This window comes from Aphelocoma coerulescens, unplaced genomic scaffold, assembly GCF_041296385.1.
Source record: "Aphelocoma coerulescens isolate FSJ_1873_10779 unplaced genomic scaffold, UR_Acoe_1.0 HiC_scaffold_187, whole genome shotgun sequence".
Taxonomy (NCBI): domain Eukaryota; kingdom Metazoa; phylum Chordata; class Aves; order Passeriformes; family Corvidae; genus Aphelocoma; species Aphelocoma coerulescens.
The window spans coordinates 135,134-154,254 of record NW_027183535.1 but is presented as its reverse complement, the minus strand read 5'-3'; the positions used below and the strand labels follow the sequence as shown (position 1 = coordinate 154,254).

The 19,121-nt window shown below is 57.0% G+C and overlaps 1 protein-coding gene and 1 long non-coding RNA gene across 3 annotated transcripts; one reads left to right on the top strand and one right to left on the bottom strand.

Annotated features, from left to right (window-relative positions):
- Positions 1–983: 983 nt before the first annotated feature.
- Positions 984–9,895, bottom strand: LOC138101067 (uncharacterized). 2 transcript variants are annotated; one of them, XM_068998907.1, is made up of 4 exons: positions 9,483–9,895; positions 7,308–7,350; positions 4,145–4,535; positions 984–1,867 (listed from the first exon to the last, which is right to left on the bottom strand). In XM_068998907.1, exons 1-4 carry the CDS (start codon positions 9,650–9,652, stop codon positions 1,392–1,394), a joined length of 1,080 nt encoding a protein of 359 aa, XP_068855008.1. In that variant the 5' UTR covers positions 9,653–9,895; the 3' UTR covers positions 984–1,391. The 2 variants fall into 2 exon arrangements, with proteins under 2 accessions (XP_068855008.1, XP_068855009.1); XM_068998908.1 differs by lacking the exon at positions 9,483–9,895 and adding an exon at positions 7,696–7,710.
- On the top strand, positions 9,598–15,839 carry LOC138101068 (uncharacterized). The gene is made up of 3 exons (XR_011147007.1): positions 9,598–9,665; positions 11,477–11,752; positions 15,449–15,839. It is a non-coding gene; the product is annotated as an uncharacterized lncRNA (long non-coding RNA).
- The last annotated feature ends 3,282 nt before the right edge of the window (positions 15,840–19,121 follow it).

Genomic DNA, 19,121 nt, shown 5'->3' with positions numbered 1-19,121 from the left:
CCCCCAATGTCCCCCCGGATGTCCCCAACAGGACCCTTTGGCTTTTGGGGGCACCTCGATGTCCCCAAAAGGTCCCCAAAGTCCTCCCAGTGGGACCTCAGTGTCCCCAAATGGTCCCCAACAGGTCCCTGATGTCCCCCTGATGTCCCCAACAGTATCCTCTGGCTTTTGGGGGCACCTCGATGTCCCCAAAGTCCCCAAAAGGACCCCAAAATCCCTCCCCCCAATGTCCCCAGTATCCCCTCGATGTCCCCAGCAGGACCCTTTGGCTTTTGGGGGCACCTCAATGTCCCCAAAAGGACCCCAAAGTCCTCCCAGTGGGACCTCAGTGTCCCCAACAGGTCCCTGATGTCCCCAGCAGGACCCTTTGGCTTTTGGGGGCACCTCGATGTCCCCAAAAGGACCCCAAAGTCCCTCCCCACAATGTCCCCCGTGTCCCCCCTATGTCCCCAGCAGGACCCTTTGGCTTTTGGGGGCACCTCAAGTTTCCAATGTCCCCAAAAGGACCCCCAAGTCCCCCCCAATGTCCCCCCCAATGGGACCTCAGTGTCCCCAACAGGTCCCTGATGTCCCCAGCAGGACCCTTTGGCTTTTGGGGGCACCACGATGTCCCCAAAAGGACCTCAATGTCCCTCCCCCCAATGTCCCCCGTGTCCCCCCGATGTCCCCAACATGACCCCTTGGCTTTTGGGGGCACCTCAATGTCCCCAAAGTCCCCAAAAGGACCCCAAAATCCCTCCCCCCAATGTCCCCCGTGTCCCCCCGATGTCCCCAGCAGGACCCTTTGGCTTTTGGGGGCACCTCGATGTCCCCAAAAGGACCCCAAAGTCCCCCCAATGGGACCTCAGTGTCCCCAGTGTCCCCCTGATGTCCCCCCAATGTCCCCAACAGGATCCTTTGGCTTTTGGGGGCACCTCAATGTCCCCAGTGTCCCCAAAAGGACCCCAAAGTCCCTCCCCCCAATGGGACCTCAGTGTCCCCAACAGGTCCCCAGCAGGTCCCCAATGTCCCCTCGATGTCCCCAAGAGGACCTCAGTGTTCCCCCAGTGTCCCCAGGACGACCCCAGTGTCCCCAGCGTCCCTCCCCGATGTCCCCCACAGGGACTCTCGGCCCTTTGGGGTCTTGTTGGGGACACTGGGGGGACACTGGGGACCCCCCAAAGGGCTCAGGGGTCCTACTGAGGACATCGGGGGGGGGGGGGGGACACTGGGGACATCAAGGAGGGACATCGGGGCCTGTTGGCTACTGGGGGGACCCTGTTGGGGACATTGGGGTGTCCCCAGTGTGGGACAAGGGACTTTGGAGCGGCCCCGCTGTCCCCAAAGGACCACCGGGGCACCCTGCCCCCCTCCCGTTGTCCCCACGCGGTGACAGTGCCACCACCCCGTCCCTACACCTGTGCCACCAGCACCCCCAGTGCCACCTTCAGCTTCCGCATCACCTCCTTGTCCTCCCTGTCCCCCGATGTCCCCAAGGCCACCACGATGTCCTCGAGCACCCGGGCGCTCTCGGGGAACCCCTGTGCCATTGTCCCCCACGGTGTCACCTTCCTGTCCTCGGTGACGGCGGCCACCAACCTCCTCAGCGCGCCCGTCGCCCTCTCCAGCCGCCCCAGGGCGGCCGTGATGGCCGCGGCGGTGGCCCTGGTGGCCTCGGCGGCGGCCCTGGCGGCCACCACCTGCCGGGCACGGTCACGCAGGCGCTGGGCCGTGTCCCGCTGGTGGGCGGCGGCGGTGGCCAGGTGACGCCACGATGTCCCCAAGCCCCAAGCGGACACCTCGCAGAGCACGGCCACCGTGCCCAGGGCCAGCAGGAGCTGAGAGTCCTTTGTCACCCCCAGGGCGGCGCGAACCGAGTCCAGGGACACTGCGGGGACAGAGGGGACACTGCAGAGGTGGCACCAGGCCGGTGGCACCGCCCCGGTTCCATCCCAGGGTCACCAGCCCAGTGTCATCAGCCCGGAGTCACTGGGCCAGTGTCACCAGCCCAGTGTCACTACGCCAATGTCGCCATCCCAGAGTCACCAGCCCAGACTCACCATGCCAATGCCAATGTCACCAGCCCAGAGTCACCATCCCAGTGTCACCTTCCCAGTGTCACCAGCCCAGTGTCACCAGCCCAGTGCCACCATGCCAATGTCACCATCCCAGTGTCACCATGCCAATGTCACCAGCCCAGAGTCACCAGCCCAGACTCACCATGCCAATGCCAATGTCACCATCCCAGTGTCACCAGCCCAGAGTCACCAGCCCAGTGCCACCATGCCAATGTCACCATGCCAATGTCACCATCCCAGTGTCACTAGCCCAGTGTCACCATGCCAATGTCACCATGCCAATGTCACCATCCCAGTGTCACCATGCCAATGTCACCAGCCCAGAGTCACCATCCCAGACTCACCATGCCAATGCCAATGTCACCATCCCAGTGTCACCAGCCCAGAGTCACCAGCCCTGTGTCACCAGACCAGTGTCACCATCCCAGTGTCACCATCCCAGTGTCACCAGCCCAGAGTCACCAGCCCAGTGTCACCAGACCAGTGTCACCAGCCCAGTGCCACCATGCCAATGTCACCATGCCAATGTCACCATGCCAATGTCACCATCCCAGTGTCACCAGCCCAGTGTCACCATGCCAATGTCACCAGCCCAGTGTCACCAGGCCAATGTCACCCTGCCAATGTCACCAGGCCAATGTCACCATGCCAATGTCATCACACCAGCGTCACCAGCCCAGTGTCACCTTCCCAGTGTCACCAATCCAGTGTCACCATCCCAGTGTCACCAGCCCAGTGTCACCAGACCAGTGTCACCAGCCCAGTGTCACCAGCCCAGTGTCACCATGCCAGTCACCATGCCAATGTCACCATGCCAATGTCACCACACCAGCGTCACCAGCCCAGTGCCACCATGCCAATGTCACCAGCCCAGTGTCACCAGCTCAGAGTCACCAGGCCAGTGTCACCAGGCCAATGTCACCAGCCCAGTGTCACCAGCCCAGTGCCACCATGCCAATGCCAATGTCACCAACCCAGTGTCACCAGCCCAGTGCCACCATGCCAATGTCACCAGCCCAGAGTCACCATCCCAGTGTCACCATCCCAGTGTCACCAGCCCAGTGTCACCAGCCCAGTGCCACCATCCCAGTGTCACCAGCCCAGTGTCACCATGCCAATGTCACCAGCCCAGTGTCACCATGCCAGTGTCACCATGCCCAGTGCCCCAAGTTCCAGCCCAGTGTCCCCAGTCTTGTCCCAGTGTCCCCATGCCAGTGTCACCAGTTCCAGCCCAGTGTCACCATTCCAGTGTCACCACTCCAGTGTCCCCAGTTCCAGCCCAGTGTCCCCAGTCCTGTCCCAGTGTCCCCATCCCAGTGTCCCCAGTTCCATCCCAGTGTCCCCATCCCAGTGTCCCCATCCCAGTGTCCCCATCCCAGTGTTCCCAGTCCTCTCGCAGTGTCACCAGCCCAGTGCCTCCAGTTCCAGCCCAGTGTCACCAGCCCAGTGTCCCCACCTCCAGCCAGGGGAAGGTCTGTACTGGTCTGTACTGGTCTGAACTGGTTTATTTTGGTCTATACTGGTCCATACTGGTTTTTACTCACACATGGCCTAGCACAGCACCGTCAGCCCCACGGCCGTGCCCTGACCAGCCCAGAGCCCACCCCATCCAAATTGGTCTGTACTGGTTCCCTGTGCTCCACACCGGCCCATACTGGTCCATACTGGTCCATACTGGTCCATACTGGTTTTTACTCACGCACAGCCGCGCACAGCACCGTCAGCCCCATGGCCGCGCCCTGCCCGGCCCAGAGCCCACCCATCCAAACTGGTCTGTACTGGTTCCCTGTGCCCCACACCGGCCCATACTGGTCCATACTAGTCCATACTGGTCTATACTGGTTTATACTGGTCCATACTGGTCCATACTGGTCCATACTGGTCTATACTGGTCCATACTGGTTTTTACTCACGCACAGCCGCGCACAGCACCGTCAGCCCCATGGCCGCGCCCTGCCCGGCCCAGAGCCCACCCATCCAAACTGGTCTGTACTGGTTCCCTGTGCCCCACACCGGCCCATACTGGTCCATACTGGTCCATACTGGTCCATACTGGTTTATACTGGTCTATACTGGTTTTTACTCACGCACAGCCGCGCACAGCACCGTCAGCCCCATGGCCGCACCCTGCCCGGCCCGCAGCCAGCGCTGCCACCCCTGGAGCCTCTCCTGCTCCTTCTGCAGCTTCTCCGCCGCCCGCTCGGCCTCGGCGCCGCCGTGCCGCAGCAGCTCCTCGTCCTCGTCCTTGGCCACCGACGGCTCCGTGGCCACCGGGGGGGTCCACGCGTGCCACAGGGCCTCGTGCAGCCGCTGCAGCGCCTCCTGGGCCTCGGCCAGCACGGCCTTGGCCTGCTCCAGCGCCTCGGGGATGGTGGCCGCTGTCCCCAAGGCCTCGGCCAGGCCCACCAGGGCCGCCAGCGCCCGGTCCCGCACGTCCCTCGACTGGGCCACCTCGGGGGGGAGGGGCGGGGGGGACACCTGGGGACAGGGGGAGAGGGGGGTTGGGGGGATGTGCCCCCAGTTCCAGCCCAGTGTCACCAGTTCCAGCCCAGTGCCCCCAGTTCCAGCCCAGTGTCACCAGTTCCAGCCCAGTGCCCCCAGTTCCATCCCAGTGTCACCAGTTCCAGCCCAGTGTCCCCAGTTCCAGCCCAGTGTCCCCAGTTCTCTCCCAGTGTCCCCAGTTCTAGCCCAGTGTCCCCAGTTCCAGCCCAGTGTCCCCAGTTCCAGCCCAGTGTCCCCAGTTCTCTCCCAGTGCCCCCAGTTCCAGCCCAGTGCCCCCAGTTCCAGCCCAGTGCCTCCAGTTCCAGCCCAGTGTCCCCAGTTCTATCCCAGTGTCCCCAGTTCCGTCCCGGTGTCCCCAGTTCCAGCCCAGTGTCCCCAGTTCCAGCCCAGTGTCCCCAGTTCTATCCCAGTGTCCTCAGTTCCAGCCCAGTGTCCCCAGTTCTCTCCCAGTGCCACCAGTTCCAGCCCAGTGTCCCCAGTTCCAGCCCAGTGTCCCCAGTTCTCTCCCAGTGCCACCAGTTCCAGCCCAGTGTCCCCAGTTCCAGCCCAGTGTCCCCAGTTCTCTCCCAGTGCCACCAGTTCCAGCCCAGTGTCCCCAGTTCCAGCCCAGTGTCCCCAGTTCTATCCCTGTGTCCCCAGTTCCGTCCCGGTGTCCCCAGTTCCAGCCCAGTGCCCCCAGTTCCAGCCCAGTGTCCCCAGTTCTCTCCCAGTGCCACCAGTTCCAGCCCAGTGTCCCCAGTTCTCTCCCAGTGTCCCCAGTTCTCTCCCAGTGTCCCCAGTTCCAGCCCAGTGTCCCCAGTTCTCTCCCAGTTCCACCAGTTCCATCCCAGTGTCACTGCCTCAGTGCCACCATCCCAGTGTCACCAGCCCAGTGTCCCCAGTCCCCTCCCAGTGTCCCCATCCCAAGTGTCACCACCTCAGTGTCACCAGCCCAGTGTCACCAGTCCCCTCCCAGTGTCACCAGCCCAGTGTCACCATCTCAGCATCCCCTAGCTCTATCCCAGTGTCCCCAGTTCTCTCCCAGTGTCACCAGTTCTATCCCAGTGTTCCCAGTCCCCTCCCAGTGTCACCACTCCAGTGTCATCATCGCAGTGTTGCCAGTCCTCTCCCAGTGTCCCCAGTTCCAGCCCAGTGTCACCATCTCAGTGTCACCAGCCGTGTCCCCAGTCCTCTCCCAGTGCCACCAGTTCCATCCCAGTGTCCCCAGTCCTCTCCCAGTGTCCCAAATCCTCTCCCAGTGTCACCAGCCCAGTGTTCCCAGTCCCCTCCCAGTGCCCCCAGTCCCACTGTCACCATCCCAGTCAGTGTCCCCAGTCCCCTCCCAGTGCCACCAGTTCCATCCCAGTGTTCCCAGTCCTCTCCCAGTGTCCCCAGTTCCATCCCAGTGTCCCCAGGGGACATGGGGGGAGTCCCAGGGATTTTGGGGTGTCCCAGGTGAGGTTTGGGGGGGGTCCCAGGTGGGGCTTCCAGGTGTTGGGGAGGGTCCCAGGTGAGGTTTTGGGGGGCTCAGGTGAGGGGTCCCCAGGTATTTGGGAGGGTCCTGGGTGTCCTGGGGGGGCTTTGGGGGGTCCCAAGGGATTTGGGGGGGTCCCAGGTGAGGTTTTGGGGATCCCTAGTGAGAGTTCCCAGGGGTTTGTGGGGTCCCAGGGGTCCTGGGGGGGGATTTGGGGGGGTCCCAGGTGAGGTTTTGGGGATCCCCACTGAGAGTTCCCAGGGGTTTGGGGGGTCCCAGGGGTCCTGGGGGGGGGATTTGGGGGGGTCCCAGGTGAGGTTTTGGGGATCCCTAGTGAGAGTTCCCAGGGGTTTGTGGGGTCCCAGGGGTCCTGGGGGGGGATTTGGGGGGGTCCCAGGTGAGGTTTTGGGGATCCCCTGTGTGAGTCCCCAGAGGTTTGGGGGGTCCCAGGGGTCCTGGGGGGGGATTTGGGGGGTCCCAGGTGAGGTTTTGGGGGTCCCCTGTGTGAGTCCCCAGAGGTTTGGGGGGTCCCAGGGGTCCTGGGGGGGGGATTTGGGGGGTCCCAGGTGAGGTTTTGGGGATCCCCAGTGAGAGTTCCAGGTGAGGTTTGGGGGGTCCCAGGGGTCCTGGGGGGGGATTTGGGGGGTCCCAGGTGAGGTTTTGGGGGTCCCCTGTGTGAGTCCCCAGAGGTTTGGGGGGCCCCAGGTGAGGTGGGGAGGGGGCTCAGGTGGGATCCGGGTGGGGTCCTGGGTGTCCTGGGGGGTCTCAGCTGAGGTTCCCCGGGAATTTGGGGCTTTCCAGGTGAGAATTCTCAGGGATTTGGGGCTTCCCAGGTGCCCAGGTGAGGCTCCCAGGAGGTTTTGGGGTGCCCAGGTGAGGTTTTGGGGGGTCCCACCTGAACCTCCCCAGGAATTTGGGGGATCCCAGCTGAGGTTCCCCAAGGACTTGGGGCTTTCCAGGTGAGAATTCTCAGGGATTTGGGGCTTCCCAGGTTCCCAGCTGACGCTCCCGGGAGGTTTTGGGGTTCCCAGGTGCCCAGGTGAGGTTTTGGGGGGTCCCACCTGAACCTCCCCAGGAACTCGGGGGGTCCCACCCCCTCTCCACCCCATCCCCAGCCCCTCCAAAGCTCCACAGACTCCAGAACTTTCCACCTCCCTTTTCCCGCCTGGCCACATCTCAGGCCCTGGGGGCTCCCAAATCCCCCCCAAATCCCCCCAAAATCCCCCAAATTCCCCCCAAACCCCCCTCAGGTACCCGGCCTGGGGGGTCCTCTCGGGGCTTTTGGGGGTCCCGACCTTGGGCTCCATCTCCAGCAGCATCCAGAGGCTCCGGCTGCAACTGTGAGGGCCGAGGGCGTCAAGGGTGAGAGGAGGGAGGGACCCACGCCCTGATCCTCCCCCGCGCCGGGCAGAATTTGCCCTGCCAGGACCTCATTGACCCTTTCGGGGCCGGGTTTAACCCCTCAAGGCCCTGATTTATCCCCCAGGGCTCCATTTCCCCTTCCAGGACATGGATTTACCCCTTCAGGACCCATTTACCGCACCCGGAGCTTTGATTTCTCCTTCCAGGACTCTGATTTATCCCCTCAGGACCTCATTTTTAGTTCCGGGACCCCATTTAATCCCTCAGGGGCCTTCTTTACCCCCCTCAGGATCTCATTTACCCTTCCAAGACCCCACTTACCCTTTCAGGACCATGTTTTCCAAGGAAACCAAACCATAAAGGCCCAGTAACTTCCACAGGAACCGATGGAAAAAGGTGTGTGCCGCTGTCTTTCCAGACAATTCCATGGGTGAGGGTCTTCAGGAGCAGCACTGACACATCCCAAACCCAGTGCTCCTGTCACCCTGAGGGGGGAAATGGGGTCCTGAGGGGGTAAATGGGGTCCTGAGGGGGTAAAGGGGGTCCTGAAGGGGTAAATCAGGGTCCTGAGGGGGGAAATGGGGTCCTGAGGGGGTAAATGGGGTCCTGAGGGGGTAAAGGGGGTCCTGAAGGGGTAAATGGGGTTATGAGGGAGTAAATGGGATCCTGAGGGGGTAAATGGGGTCCTGAGGGGGTAAATAGGGTTCTGAGGGGGTAAATTGGGTCCTGAGGGGGTAAATGGGGCTCTGAGGGGGTAAATGGGGGGTAAATGGGGTCCTGAGGGGGCAAATGGGATCCTGAAGGGGTAAATCAGGGTCCTGAGGGGGTAAATGGGGTTCTGAGGGAGTAAATGGGGTCCTGAGGGGGTAAATCAGGGTCCTGAGGGGGTAAATGGGGTCCTGAGGGGATAAATGGGGTTCTGAGGGAGTAAATCAGGGTCCTGAGGGGGTAAATGGGATCCGGAGGGGGAAATGGGATCCTGAGGGGGTAAATGGGGTCCTGAGGGGGTAAATGGGGTCCTGAGGGAGTAAATGGAGGATAAATAAGGTCCTGAGTGGGTAAATGGGATCCTGAGGTAGTAAATCAGGATTCCGAGGGGGTAAATGTGGCCCTGAGGGGGTAAATGTGGTCATGGGGTCATAAATAAGAGCCCAGAGGGCATAAATGGGGCCCTGAGGGGGTAAATGGGATCCTGAGGGGGCAAAGAGGGTCCTGAAATGGTAAATCAATCTCTGAGGAGGTAAATCAGGATTCTGTGGGGGTAAATGGGATCCTGAAGTGGTAAATGGGGCCTGAGGGAGGAAATGGGATCCTGAGGTAAAGGGGGTCCTGAGGGGGTAAATGGGATCCTGAGGGGGTAAATGGGGTTCTGAGGGGGTAAATGGGGCCCTGAGGGGGTAAATGGGGGATAAATAGGGTCCTGAGTGGGTAAATGGTGTCCTGAGGTAGTAAATCAGGATTCCGAGGGGGTAAATGTGGCCCCGAGGGAGTAAATGTGGTCATGGTGTGATAATTCAGAGCCCAGAGGGCATAAATGGGGCCCTGAGGGGCTAAATGGGATCTTGAGGGGGCAAAGAGGGTCCTGAAATGGTAAATCAATCTCTGAGGGGGTAAATCAGGATTCTGTGGGGGTAAATGGGGTCCTGAAGTGGTAAATGGGGCCTGAGGGAGTAAATGGGATCCTGAGGGGGTAAATGGGATCCTTAGGGGGAAATGGGGTCCTGAGTTAGTAAATGGGATCCTGAGGGGGTAAATGGGGTTCTGAGGGGGTAAATGGGGTTCTGAGGGGGTAAATGGGGTCCTGAGGGAGTAAATGAGGTTCTGAGGGGGTAAATGGGATCCTGAAGGGGTAAATGGGATCCTGAGGGGGTAAATCAGGTTCCTGAGGGGGTAAATGGGATCCTGAGGGGATAAATCAGCTCCTGAGGGGGTAAATCAGCTCCTGAGGTCTCCGATCCACTCCAGTCCCTGAGTAGCAAAGACAACCCCATGTGATTAAAGCAGAAAGGACTCAAGGTCCAAATCGTCACAAATTAGCGCTGCTTCCTCATCAACATATTTCAATGTTAACACCACGTTTTAGTCCTTACAAGAGCAAATTGATTTACCTTATCTCGACTTCCTGAGCAGAACAGAAGGTCTGCGTTACCAGACCACCTTTCGGAGGATGTTCCGGGCTCTGCATCCCACAGCTGTTCCCATAAAATTCCAGAGGAGATGTCTTGGCACCAATTTCACCCAGCAGATTGACGACCAGAGCTTGTGTATTGTATTTCATGCCGCCACAAAAGGTGAGGCAGATTTTTCCTTTCGTGTTAATTCCTAAATTTCACCCCTTTTCTCCGTGGATTAAAAATGTTTCCCGACGTTACCTCGTGAAGACAAAATGATCTTTTTTTATTTTAAGCACTTCACGACGAATTAAAATGCTGCAGTCCCTGACACACACACACACACAACCAAACCATCAAGGCCTGGTAAATTCCAAAGAAACCAATGCATCAAGGCCTGGTTTAAATTCCACACAAACCAAACCGTGAGGGCCCCGGTGACTTCCTGGTGGGGTTTCCATGGTGACACATTCCCAGCCCAGCGCTCCTGGTGCCCTGAGGGGGTAAATGGGAACCTGAGGGGGTAAATCAGGGTTCTGAGGGGGTAAATGGGAACCTGAGGGGGTAAATCAGAGTTCTGAGGGGGTAAATGGGGCTGTGAGGGGATAAATGGGGTCCTGAGAGGGTAAATGAGGTTATGAGGGGGTAGATGGGGCCTTGAGGGCGTAGATGGGATCCTGAGGGGGGAAAACGGGGTCCTGAAATGGTAAATCCGTCCCTGAGGGGGAAAATGAGATCCTGAGGGGGTAAATGAGATTCTGAGGGGGTAAATGGGGTCCTGAAATGGTAAATCTGTCCCTGAGGGGGTAAATCAGGATTCTGAGGGGGTAAATCAGGATTTGGAGGGGGTAAGTGGGATTCTGAGGGGGAAAATGGGGTCCTGAGGGGGTAAAGGGGGTCTTGAAAGGGTAAATGGGGCCCTGAGGTGGTAAATGCAGTCCTGGGGTGATAAATCAGAGCCCTGAGGGGATAAATGGGAACCTGAGGGGGTAAATGAGGTTATGAGGGAGCAAATGGGATTCGGAGGGGGTAAATGGGATCATGAGGGAGAAAAGAGGCTCCTGAAATGGTAAATCCATCCCTAAGGGGGAAATCAGGATTCTGAGGTGGTAAGTGGGATTCTGAGAGGGTAAATGGTGTCCTGAGGGAGTAAATGGGGTTCTGAGGGGGTAAAGGGGGTCCTGAAAGGGTAAATGGGGCCCTGAGGCGGTAAATGTGGTCCTGGGGTGATAAATCAGAGCCCTGAGGGGATAAATGGGGTCCTGAGGGGATAATTGGGTCCTGAGGGGGAAATGGGGTCCTGAGGTGGCAAATCAGGGTCCTGAGGGGGTAAATGGAGTCCTGAGTGGGTAAATGGAGTCCTAACCCTAACCCTAATGGGGTCCTGAGGGGGTAAATGAGGTTATGAGGGGGTAAATGGGATCCTGAGGGGGTAGATGGGATCCTGAGGGGGAAAAGAGTCCTGAAATGGTAAATCCGTCCCTGAGGGCATACCTCAGGATTCTGAGGAGGTAAATGGGCTCCTAAGGGGGTAAATCAGGATTCCGAGGGGGTAAGTGGGATTCTGAGGGGGTAAATGGGGTCCTGAGGGGGTAAATGGGGGGTACATATGGTTCTGAAGGGGTAAATGGCGTCCTGAGGGGTAAATGGGGTCCTGAGGGGGTAAATGGGGGATAAATGTGGTCCTGAGGGGTAAATGTGGTCCTGAGGGGGTAAATGGGGGATAAATGTGGTCCTGAGGGGGTAAACAGGGGGTACATATGGTCCTGAGTGTGTAAATGGGGTCCTGAGGGGGTAAATGGGGGATAAATATGGTCCTGAGGGGGTAAACGGGGGGTACATATGGTCCTGAGTGTGTAAATGGGGTCCTGAGGGGGTAAACGGGGGATAAATATGGTCCTGAGGGGGTAAATGGGGTCCTGAGGGTGCAAATGGAATCCTGAGGGTGTAAATGGAGTCCTGAAAGAGGGAATATCTGGCCGTCAATTCAGGAAAGCTGCACCTTCCCGGTAGCTCAGCCCATGGAGAAAGGAAGAGGATAACGTGCAGCCAGGAGTTTGGGATCAAAGGAGGCTGCGTGCCCCGAACCCTTGAGAGAGAAACCCCACAGGGCTGAGCCCCAGTGGGCTCTCTGCCTTTATTGGAATGGAGGTGCAGGACTCGTCCGTCTCCTTTATGGACATTGGCTTTTCCTAGCGGGATTTTCTGCACAAAACTCAACCATCAAGGCTCAGGATCTTCCAGAGAAACCAAACTAGCAAAGCCCGGTGAGATTTCCATGGCGACGCATTCCCAAGCCAGCGCTCCTGGCGCTCTGAGGGGGTAAAAGGGGCCCGGAGGGGGTAAATGGGGTCCTGAGGGGGCAAATGGGGTCCTGAGGGAATAAATGGGATTCTGAGGGGGTAAATGGGGTCCTGAGGGGAAAATGGGGTCCTGAGGGGGTAAATGGGATCCTGAGGGGTAAATGGGATCCTGAGGGGGTAAATGGGATCCTGAGGGGGAAATGGGGTCCTGAGGGGGTAAATGGGATCCTGAGGGGGGAAATGGGATCCTGAGGGGGTAAAGGGGGTCCTGAGGGGGTAAATGGGATCCTGAGGGGGTAAATGGGATCCTGAGGGAGTAAATGGGGTCCTGAGGGGGTAAATAGGATCCTGAGGGGGTAAATGGGGTCCTGAGGGTGTAAATGGGGTCCTGAGGGGTAAAGGGGGTCCTGAGGGGGAAATGGGGTCCTGAGGGGGTAAATGGGGTCCTGAGGGGGTAAATGGGGTCCTGAGGGGGTAAATGGGATCCTGAAGGGGAAATAGGATCCTGAGGGGGAAATGGGGTCCTGAGTGGGGAAAGTGGGGTCCTGAGGAAGTAAATGGGATCCTGAGGGGGAAATGGGGTCCTGAGGGGGAAATGGGGTCCTGAGGGGGGAAAGTGGGGTCCTGAGGGGGGAAATGGGGTCCTGAGGGGGAAATGGGGACCTGAGGGGGTAAATGGGATCCTGAGGGAGTAAATGGGATCCTGAGGGGGAAATGGGGTCCTGAGGGGGAAATGGGGTCCTGAGGGGGGAAAGTGGGGTCCTGAGGGGGGAAATGGGGTCCTGAGGGGGAAATGGGGTCCTGAGGGGGAAATGGGGTCCTAAGAGAGTAAATGGGATTCTGAGGGAGTAAATGGGATCCTGAGGGGGTAAAAGGGGTCCTTAGGGGGAAATGGGGTCCTGAGGGAGTAAATGGGGTTCTGAGGGGGAAATGGGGTCCTGAGGAGTAAATGGGATCCTGAGGGAGTAAATGGGATCCTGAGGGAGAAATGGGATCCTGAGAGGGAAATGGGGTGAGGGAGGAAATGGGATTCTGAGGGGGTAAATGGGGCCCTAAGGGGGAAATGGGGTCCTGAGGGGGAAATGGGATCCTGAGGGGGAAATGGGGTGAGGGAGGAAATGGGATCCTGAGGGAGTAAATGGGATCCTGAGGGGGGAAATGGGATCCTGAGGGGGAAATGGGGTCCTGAGGGGAAAAAGGGGTCCTGAGGGGGGAAAGTGGGGTCCTGAGGGGGAAATGGGGTCCTGAGGGGGAAATGGGGTCCTGAGAGAGTAAATGGGATTCTGAGGGAGTAAATGGGATCCTGAGGGGGTAAAAGGGGTCCTTAGGGGGAAATGGGGTCCTGAGGGAGTAAATGGGGTTCTGAGGGGGAAACGGGGTCCTGAGGAGTAAATGGGATCCTGAGGGAGTAAATGGGATCCTGAGAGGGAAATGGGGTGAGGGAGGAAATGGGATTCTGAGGGGGTAAATGGGGCCCTAAGGGGGAAATGGGGTCCTGAGGGGGAAATGGGATCCTGAGGGGGAAATGGGGTGAGGGAGGAAATGGGATCCTGAGGGAGTAAATGGGATCCTGAGGGGGGAAATGGGATCCTGAGGGGGAAATGGGGTCCTGAGGGGAAAAAGGGGTCCTGAGGGGGGAAAGTGGGGTCCTGAGGGGGAAATGGGGTCCTGAGGGGGAAATGGGGTCCTTAGGGGGAAATGGGGTCCTGAGGGAGTAAATGGGGTTCTGAGGGGGAAATGGGGTCCTGAGGAGTAAATGGGATCCTGAGGGAGTAAATGGGATCCTGAGAGGGAAATGGGGTGAGGGAGGAAATGGGATTCTGAGGGGGTAAATGGGGCCCTAAGGGGGAAATGGGGTCCTGAGGGGGAAATGGGATCCTGAGGGGGGAAATGGGATCCTGAGGGGGTGAATGGGATCCTGAGGGGGGAAATGGGATCCTGAGGGGGTGAATGGGATCCTGAGGGGGAAATGGGGTCCTGAGGGGGTAAATGGGATTCTGAGTGAGTAAATGGGATTCTGAGGGTGTAAATGGTGTCTTGGGGTGGTAAATCAGGGCCCTGAGGCAGTAAATGGGATCCTGAAGGAGTAAGGGGGTCCCGAGGGGGTAAATTTATATCCTGAGGTGGTAAATAGGACCCTGGAAGGGCAAATGGTGCCTTCAGGGGGTAAATCAGAGTCCTGAAGGAGTAAATGGGTCCCTGAGGGGAAATGGGTCCGTGAGGGAGTAGATCAGACTTTTGAGGGGGTAAATGGGGTCCTGAGCGGGTAAATGGGATTCTGAGGGGGTAAATGGGGTCCTGAGGGGGAAATGGGATCCTGAGGGGGAAATGAGGCCCTGAGGGGGTAAATGGGGCCCTGAGGGGGTAAATGGGATTCTGAGGGATAAATGGGTTCCTTAGGGGGAAATGGGGTGAGGGAGGAAATGGGATTCTGAGGGGGTAAATGGGATCCTGAGGGGGTAAATGGGATTCTGAGGGGGGAAATGGGATCCTGAGGGGGAAATGGGGTGAGGGAGGAAATGGGATCCTGAGGGAGTAAATGGGATCCTGAGGGGGTAAATGGGATCCTGAGGGGGAAATGGGGTCCTGAGGGAGTAAATGGGATTCTGAGGGAGTAAATGGGATTCTGAGGGAGTAAATGGGATTCTGAGAGTGTAAATGGTGTCTTGGGGTGGTAAATCAGGGCCCTGAGGCAGTAAATGGGATCCTGAAGGAGTAAGGGGGTCCTGAGGGGGTAAATTTATATCCTGAGGTGGTAAATAGGACCCTGGAAGGGCAAATGGTGCCTTCAGGGGGTAAATCAGAGTCCTGAAGGAGTAAATGGGTCCCTGAGGGGAAATGGGTCCGTGAGGGAGTAGATCAGACTTTTGAGGGGGTAAATGGGGTCCTGAGCGGGTAAATGGGATTCTGAGGGGGTAAATGGGGTCCTGAGGGGGAAATGGGATCCTGAGGGGGAAATGAGGCCCTGAGGGGGTAAATGGGGCCCTGAGGGGGTAAATGGGATTCTGAGGGATAAATGGGTTCCTTAGGGGGAAATGGGGTGAGGGAGGAAATGGGATTCTGAGGGGGTAAATGGGATCCTGAGGGGGTAAATGGGATTCTGAGGGGGGAAATGGGATCCTGAGGGGGAAATGGGGTGAGGGAGGAAATGGGATCCTGAGGGAGTAAATGGGATCCTGAGGGGGTAAATGGGATCCTGAGGGGGAAATGGGGTCCTGAGGGAGTAAATGGGATTCTGAGGGAGTAAATGGGATTCTGAGGGAGTAAATGGGATTCTGAGAGTGTAAATGGTGTCTTGGGGTGGTAAATCAGGGCCCTGAGGCAGTAAATGGGATCCTGAAGGAGTAAGGGGGTCCTGAGGGGGTAAATTTATATCCTGAGGTGGTAAATAGGACCCTGGAAGGGCAAATGGTGGCTTCAGGGGGTAAATCAGAGTCCTGAAGGAGTAAATGGGTCCCTGAGGGGAAATGGGTCCGTGAGGGAGTAGATCAGACTTTTGAGGGGGTAAATGGGGTCCTGAGCGGGTAAATGGGCCTTAAGGGGTGGTAAATGAGGGCAGAGTAGAAGTCACCCCAATGGGGATAAATATTGATGAAATTCTATAAGGAACGAAACAAAGCATTTTTAAGGTTACATTTAAGAGCATTTTATTTCCTCCAGTTTCATGACACCCAGGCTCAGATTTCCTCGGGGTGGCATTTGCCCAGCCAGGACCTCGTTCGGCCTTTCAGGAGCATGTTTGCCATGCAAACCACACCCTAAAGGGTAGGGAACTTCCAAAGCCATAAAGGTTGTGCAACTTCCAAAGGAGCCAAAGCCATAAATGCTGGGTAAGTTCCAAAGAAAACAAACCCTGGAGGCTGATTGACCTCCTGGTGAGCTCTCCACAGTTCCGTATTCCAAACCCGGCCCTCCTGTCACCCTGAGGGGATAAATGAGGTCCTGAGAGGGTAAGTGGGGTCCTGAAAGGGTAAATGAGGTCCTGAGGGGGTAAATGAGGTCCTGAGGGGGCAAACCTGGCCCTGAGGGAGTAAATGGGGTCCTGAGGGGTTAAATGGGGTCCTGAAAGGGTAAATGAGGTCCTGAGGGGGTAAATGGGATCCTGAGGGGGTAAATCAGGGTCGTGAGGGGGTAAATGAGGTCCTGAAAGGGTAAATGAGGTCCTGAGGGGGTAAATGAGGTCCTGAGGGGGCAAACCTGGTCCTGAGGGGGTAAATGAGGTCCTGAAGCGGTAAATGAGGTCCTGAGGGGATTAAAAGGAGTCCTGAAATGGTAAATCAGGGCCCTGAGGGGGTAAATGGGGTCCTGAAAGGGTAAATGAGGTCCTGAGGGGGTAAATGGGGTCCTGAAAGGGTAAATGGGTTCCTGAGGGGGTAAATGAGGTCCTGAGGGGGTAAATGGGATCCTGAAAGGGTAAATGAGGTCCTGAAAGGGTAAATGAGGTCCTGAGGGGGTAAATGGGATCCTGAAAGGGTAAATGAGGTCCTGAGGGGGTAAATGAGGTCCTGAGGGGGCAAATAGGATCCCGAGGGGGCAAACCTGTCCCTGAGGGGGTAAATGGGGTCCTGAGGGGATTAAAAGGAGTCCTGAAATGGTAAATCTGGCCCTGAGGGGGTAAATCAGGGCCCTGAGGGGGTAAATGGGGTCCTGCAGGGCTAAATGGGGTCCTGAGGGGGTAAATGGGGTCCTGAAAGGGTAAATGAGGTCCTGAGTGGGTAAATGGGGTCCTGAGGGGGTAAATGGGACCCTGAGGGGGTAAATGGGATCCTGGGGGGGAAATGGGGTCCTGAGGGGATAAATAGGATCCTGAGGGAGTAAATGGGATCCTGAGGGGGTAAAGGGGGTCCTGAGGGGGTAAATGGAGTCCTGAGGGGGTAAAAGGGGTCCTGAGGTGGTAAAGGGGGTCCTGAGGGGATAAATGGGACCCTGAGGGGGTAAATCAGCTCCTGAGGGGGTAAATGGCTCCTGAGGGGGTAAATCAGCTCCTGAGGGGGTAAATCAGCTCCTGAGGGGGTAAATCAGCTCCTGAGGGGATAAATGGGATCCTGAGGGGATAAATCAGCTCCTGAGGGGGTAAATGGGATCCTGAGGGGATAAATCAGCTCCTGAGGGGGTAAATGGGATCCTGAGGGGATAAATCAGCTCCTGAGGGGGTAAATCAGCTCCTGAGGTCTCCGATCCGCTCCATTCCCCGAGTAGCAAGGACAACCCCGTGTGATTAAAGCAGAAAGGACTCAAGGTCCAAATCGTCACAAATTAGCGCTGCTTCCTCGTCGGCGTATTTCAGTGCACACATCACGTTTTATCCTTTATGGGAACAACTTTATCTCCCTTATCTCGACTTCCCTGAGCAGAACAGAAGGTCTGCGTTACCATTCGGAGCGGGTTGGGTTCGTAACCGGGCTGAAACACCGATTTTGTCCCAAATACTCATTCCTGTTTAGCTTCTGTGAGAAAAGAATTAGGAGAAAAGCAAAGCAACCTTGAAAGAACTGAAAGAAGTTTATGAACAGACCTAAAAGAGGGAAAATAAAATCAGACCACACCTTCAGAACTCTCCTCCTCCCCCCACCTTCCTCCCTTCTCCCCCTGATGATGTAAAGACAACCCTTGAGATGTTCAGTCTGTTTAGCACTTCCATCATAACCTTGTTCAGTCCATTTAGGAAGAGAAGTCTCTTTTTGCTCGTGCTATGAAATCATTGTCACACCGAGACAGCCGCCCGCTTCCAAATATTGTTCAGTCCATTTAGGAAGATGTCTCGGTTTGAAAGACAGGTGTCTGCTAAGGAAGGCAGAAGCCCCCCTTGAAGTGGCAGATATAACCCCTTTCCCCCTGAGTTATTATGATTTTGAAATCAAGGGTCTTTAGGCAAAGATGTGGGAAATAGGAATAACAGTTCTTTACTATATATATATTTATATATATAACCAGTCTGTTACAAAAAAGATAGGATATTGGATTTTAGAAGTAGTAAGGCTAAGGCTCTGCTAAGCTGTAAGGCCTCAGGTGTAGAAATAGTTCTCTGGGGAAACAGGAATGGAATGTGCTGGGTGGGGAAGTTAGGAGTAGTGAATTAGCTGGGCATGGAGAACATGCCTAAAAGTAAATAGTTCTGGGTCGATATATGTTGCATGCAAGGGGGATTTCAGTGGTGGGAGTTCGTTGAGCATTATCTAAGACTAGACAACCATGAAGATATACGGCTTGGGGTATGATTATCAATTGTTAATGTTTTACTTTGAAAATTAAATTTTGCATGTGTGCCAATGTTTGAAACTGTATAAAGAGCTGAGTGAAACGATAGGTCTTTGGGAAGCCTGATTTGGGACACCAGTCCCCAGGTCCCCGGGCCCTGAATAAAGCACCGCATAAACTGACTCTCTGTTGGTTTGTGTTTGTGGTCGGTGGGCAACAAGTCCAACAAAACAACATCAACTATGACAGTAACAGCAAAACACAAACCCAGTCCCGGCCTTCTCGGCTGTCAGGCCCTTTCCCCTCGGGTGCAGTTCCGCTCGCAGCCGGCAGGGGCGCTGGCGGCTCCCGGTGAGCAGGGCAGGTGCGATGGTTCCCCCGCGGCTGCAGGGGGCGCTCCGGAGCGAGCTCGGGGAGCACGCGGCTGCTCTGGCGCCCTGGGATCCCGGGGAAGGGTGGAACAAAGGAGCTTCACAAACCGCTGGGCAGCCGATCCTGGACTCCCGGAACAGCAGGCTGGAATGGCAGGCACAAACACAAATCCCGGGTGGCAGACGAGATGTATCCAAAAGGGGAACCCCCCGGGGCTCCAGGCAGGCAGGGTGAGCGTGGCTACAACGCAGCGAAGGCTCGAAGCAGCAGCGGGGCAGGGCGGCCACAGCCCGGCCTCCAGCAGGGCAGGGAAAACAGCTTTGGGATCCCGGTGGTGTTTCCAGCAGAGAGGAAAGACGCCAAAAAACCGGGAACCAGCAGCTCCTCTCTCTGCACCTTCTCTCTCCGGACGCTGAGAGCGAACTGCGAACACGCCCAGGTGAAACAAAGAGTAGCCAGGCCCACCCCACCCCCAAAAACGGGCTGCTTTTGTCTTTCTTAAGTACGGTCATTGGTCCCCTAGCAACGTGCATATGGGAGAAAATTCCTCTAACAGAAAAAAAAACGAGGACAAAACTAAAACCCCAACAGAAGAGGAGTCTCTCTGCTCTCAATGTGAGTCCCTTCCCCCGACTTGCAGCTTTTCCCGCAACTGCTTCCGAGGGTCCACTCTTGAAAGTTTTTTGGGGTACAATTTTAAGGTTGAGCCGTTCAGAAACAAAAAAAACAGAGGCTCTTCTCCTTCCCTGGGAGCAAAGGGTCT

Coding starts and splice junctions, on each gene's coding strand:
- LOC138101067 (XM_068998907.1), bottom strand. CDS start 9,652: ATGAAATACAATACACAAGCTCTGGTCGTCAATCTGCTGGGTGAAATT. Junction 4,536..7,307: donor TGCTGGAGATGGAGCCCAAG/GTCGGGACCCCC, acceptor CCCTGTCCCCAG/GTGTCCCCCCCGCCCCTCCC. Junction 1,868..4,144: donor GGTGCTGTGCGCGGCTGTGC/GTGAGTAAAAAC, acceptor CTGTCCCCGCAG/TGTCCCTGGACTCGGTTCGC.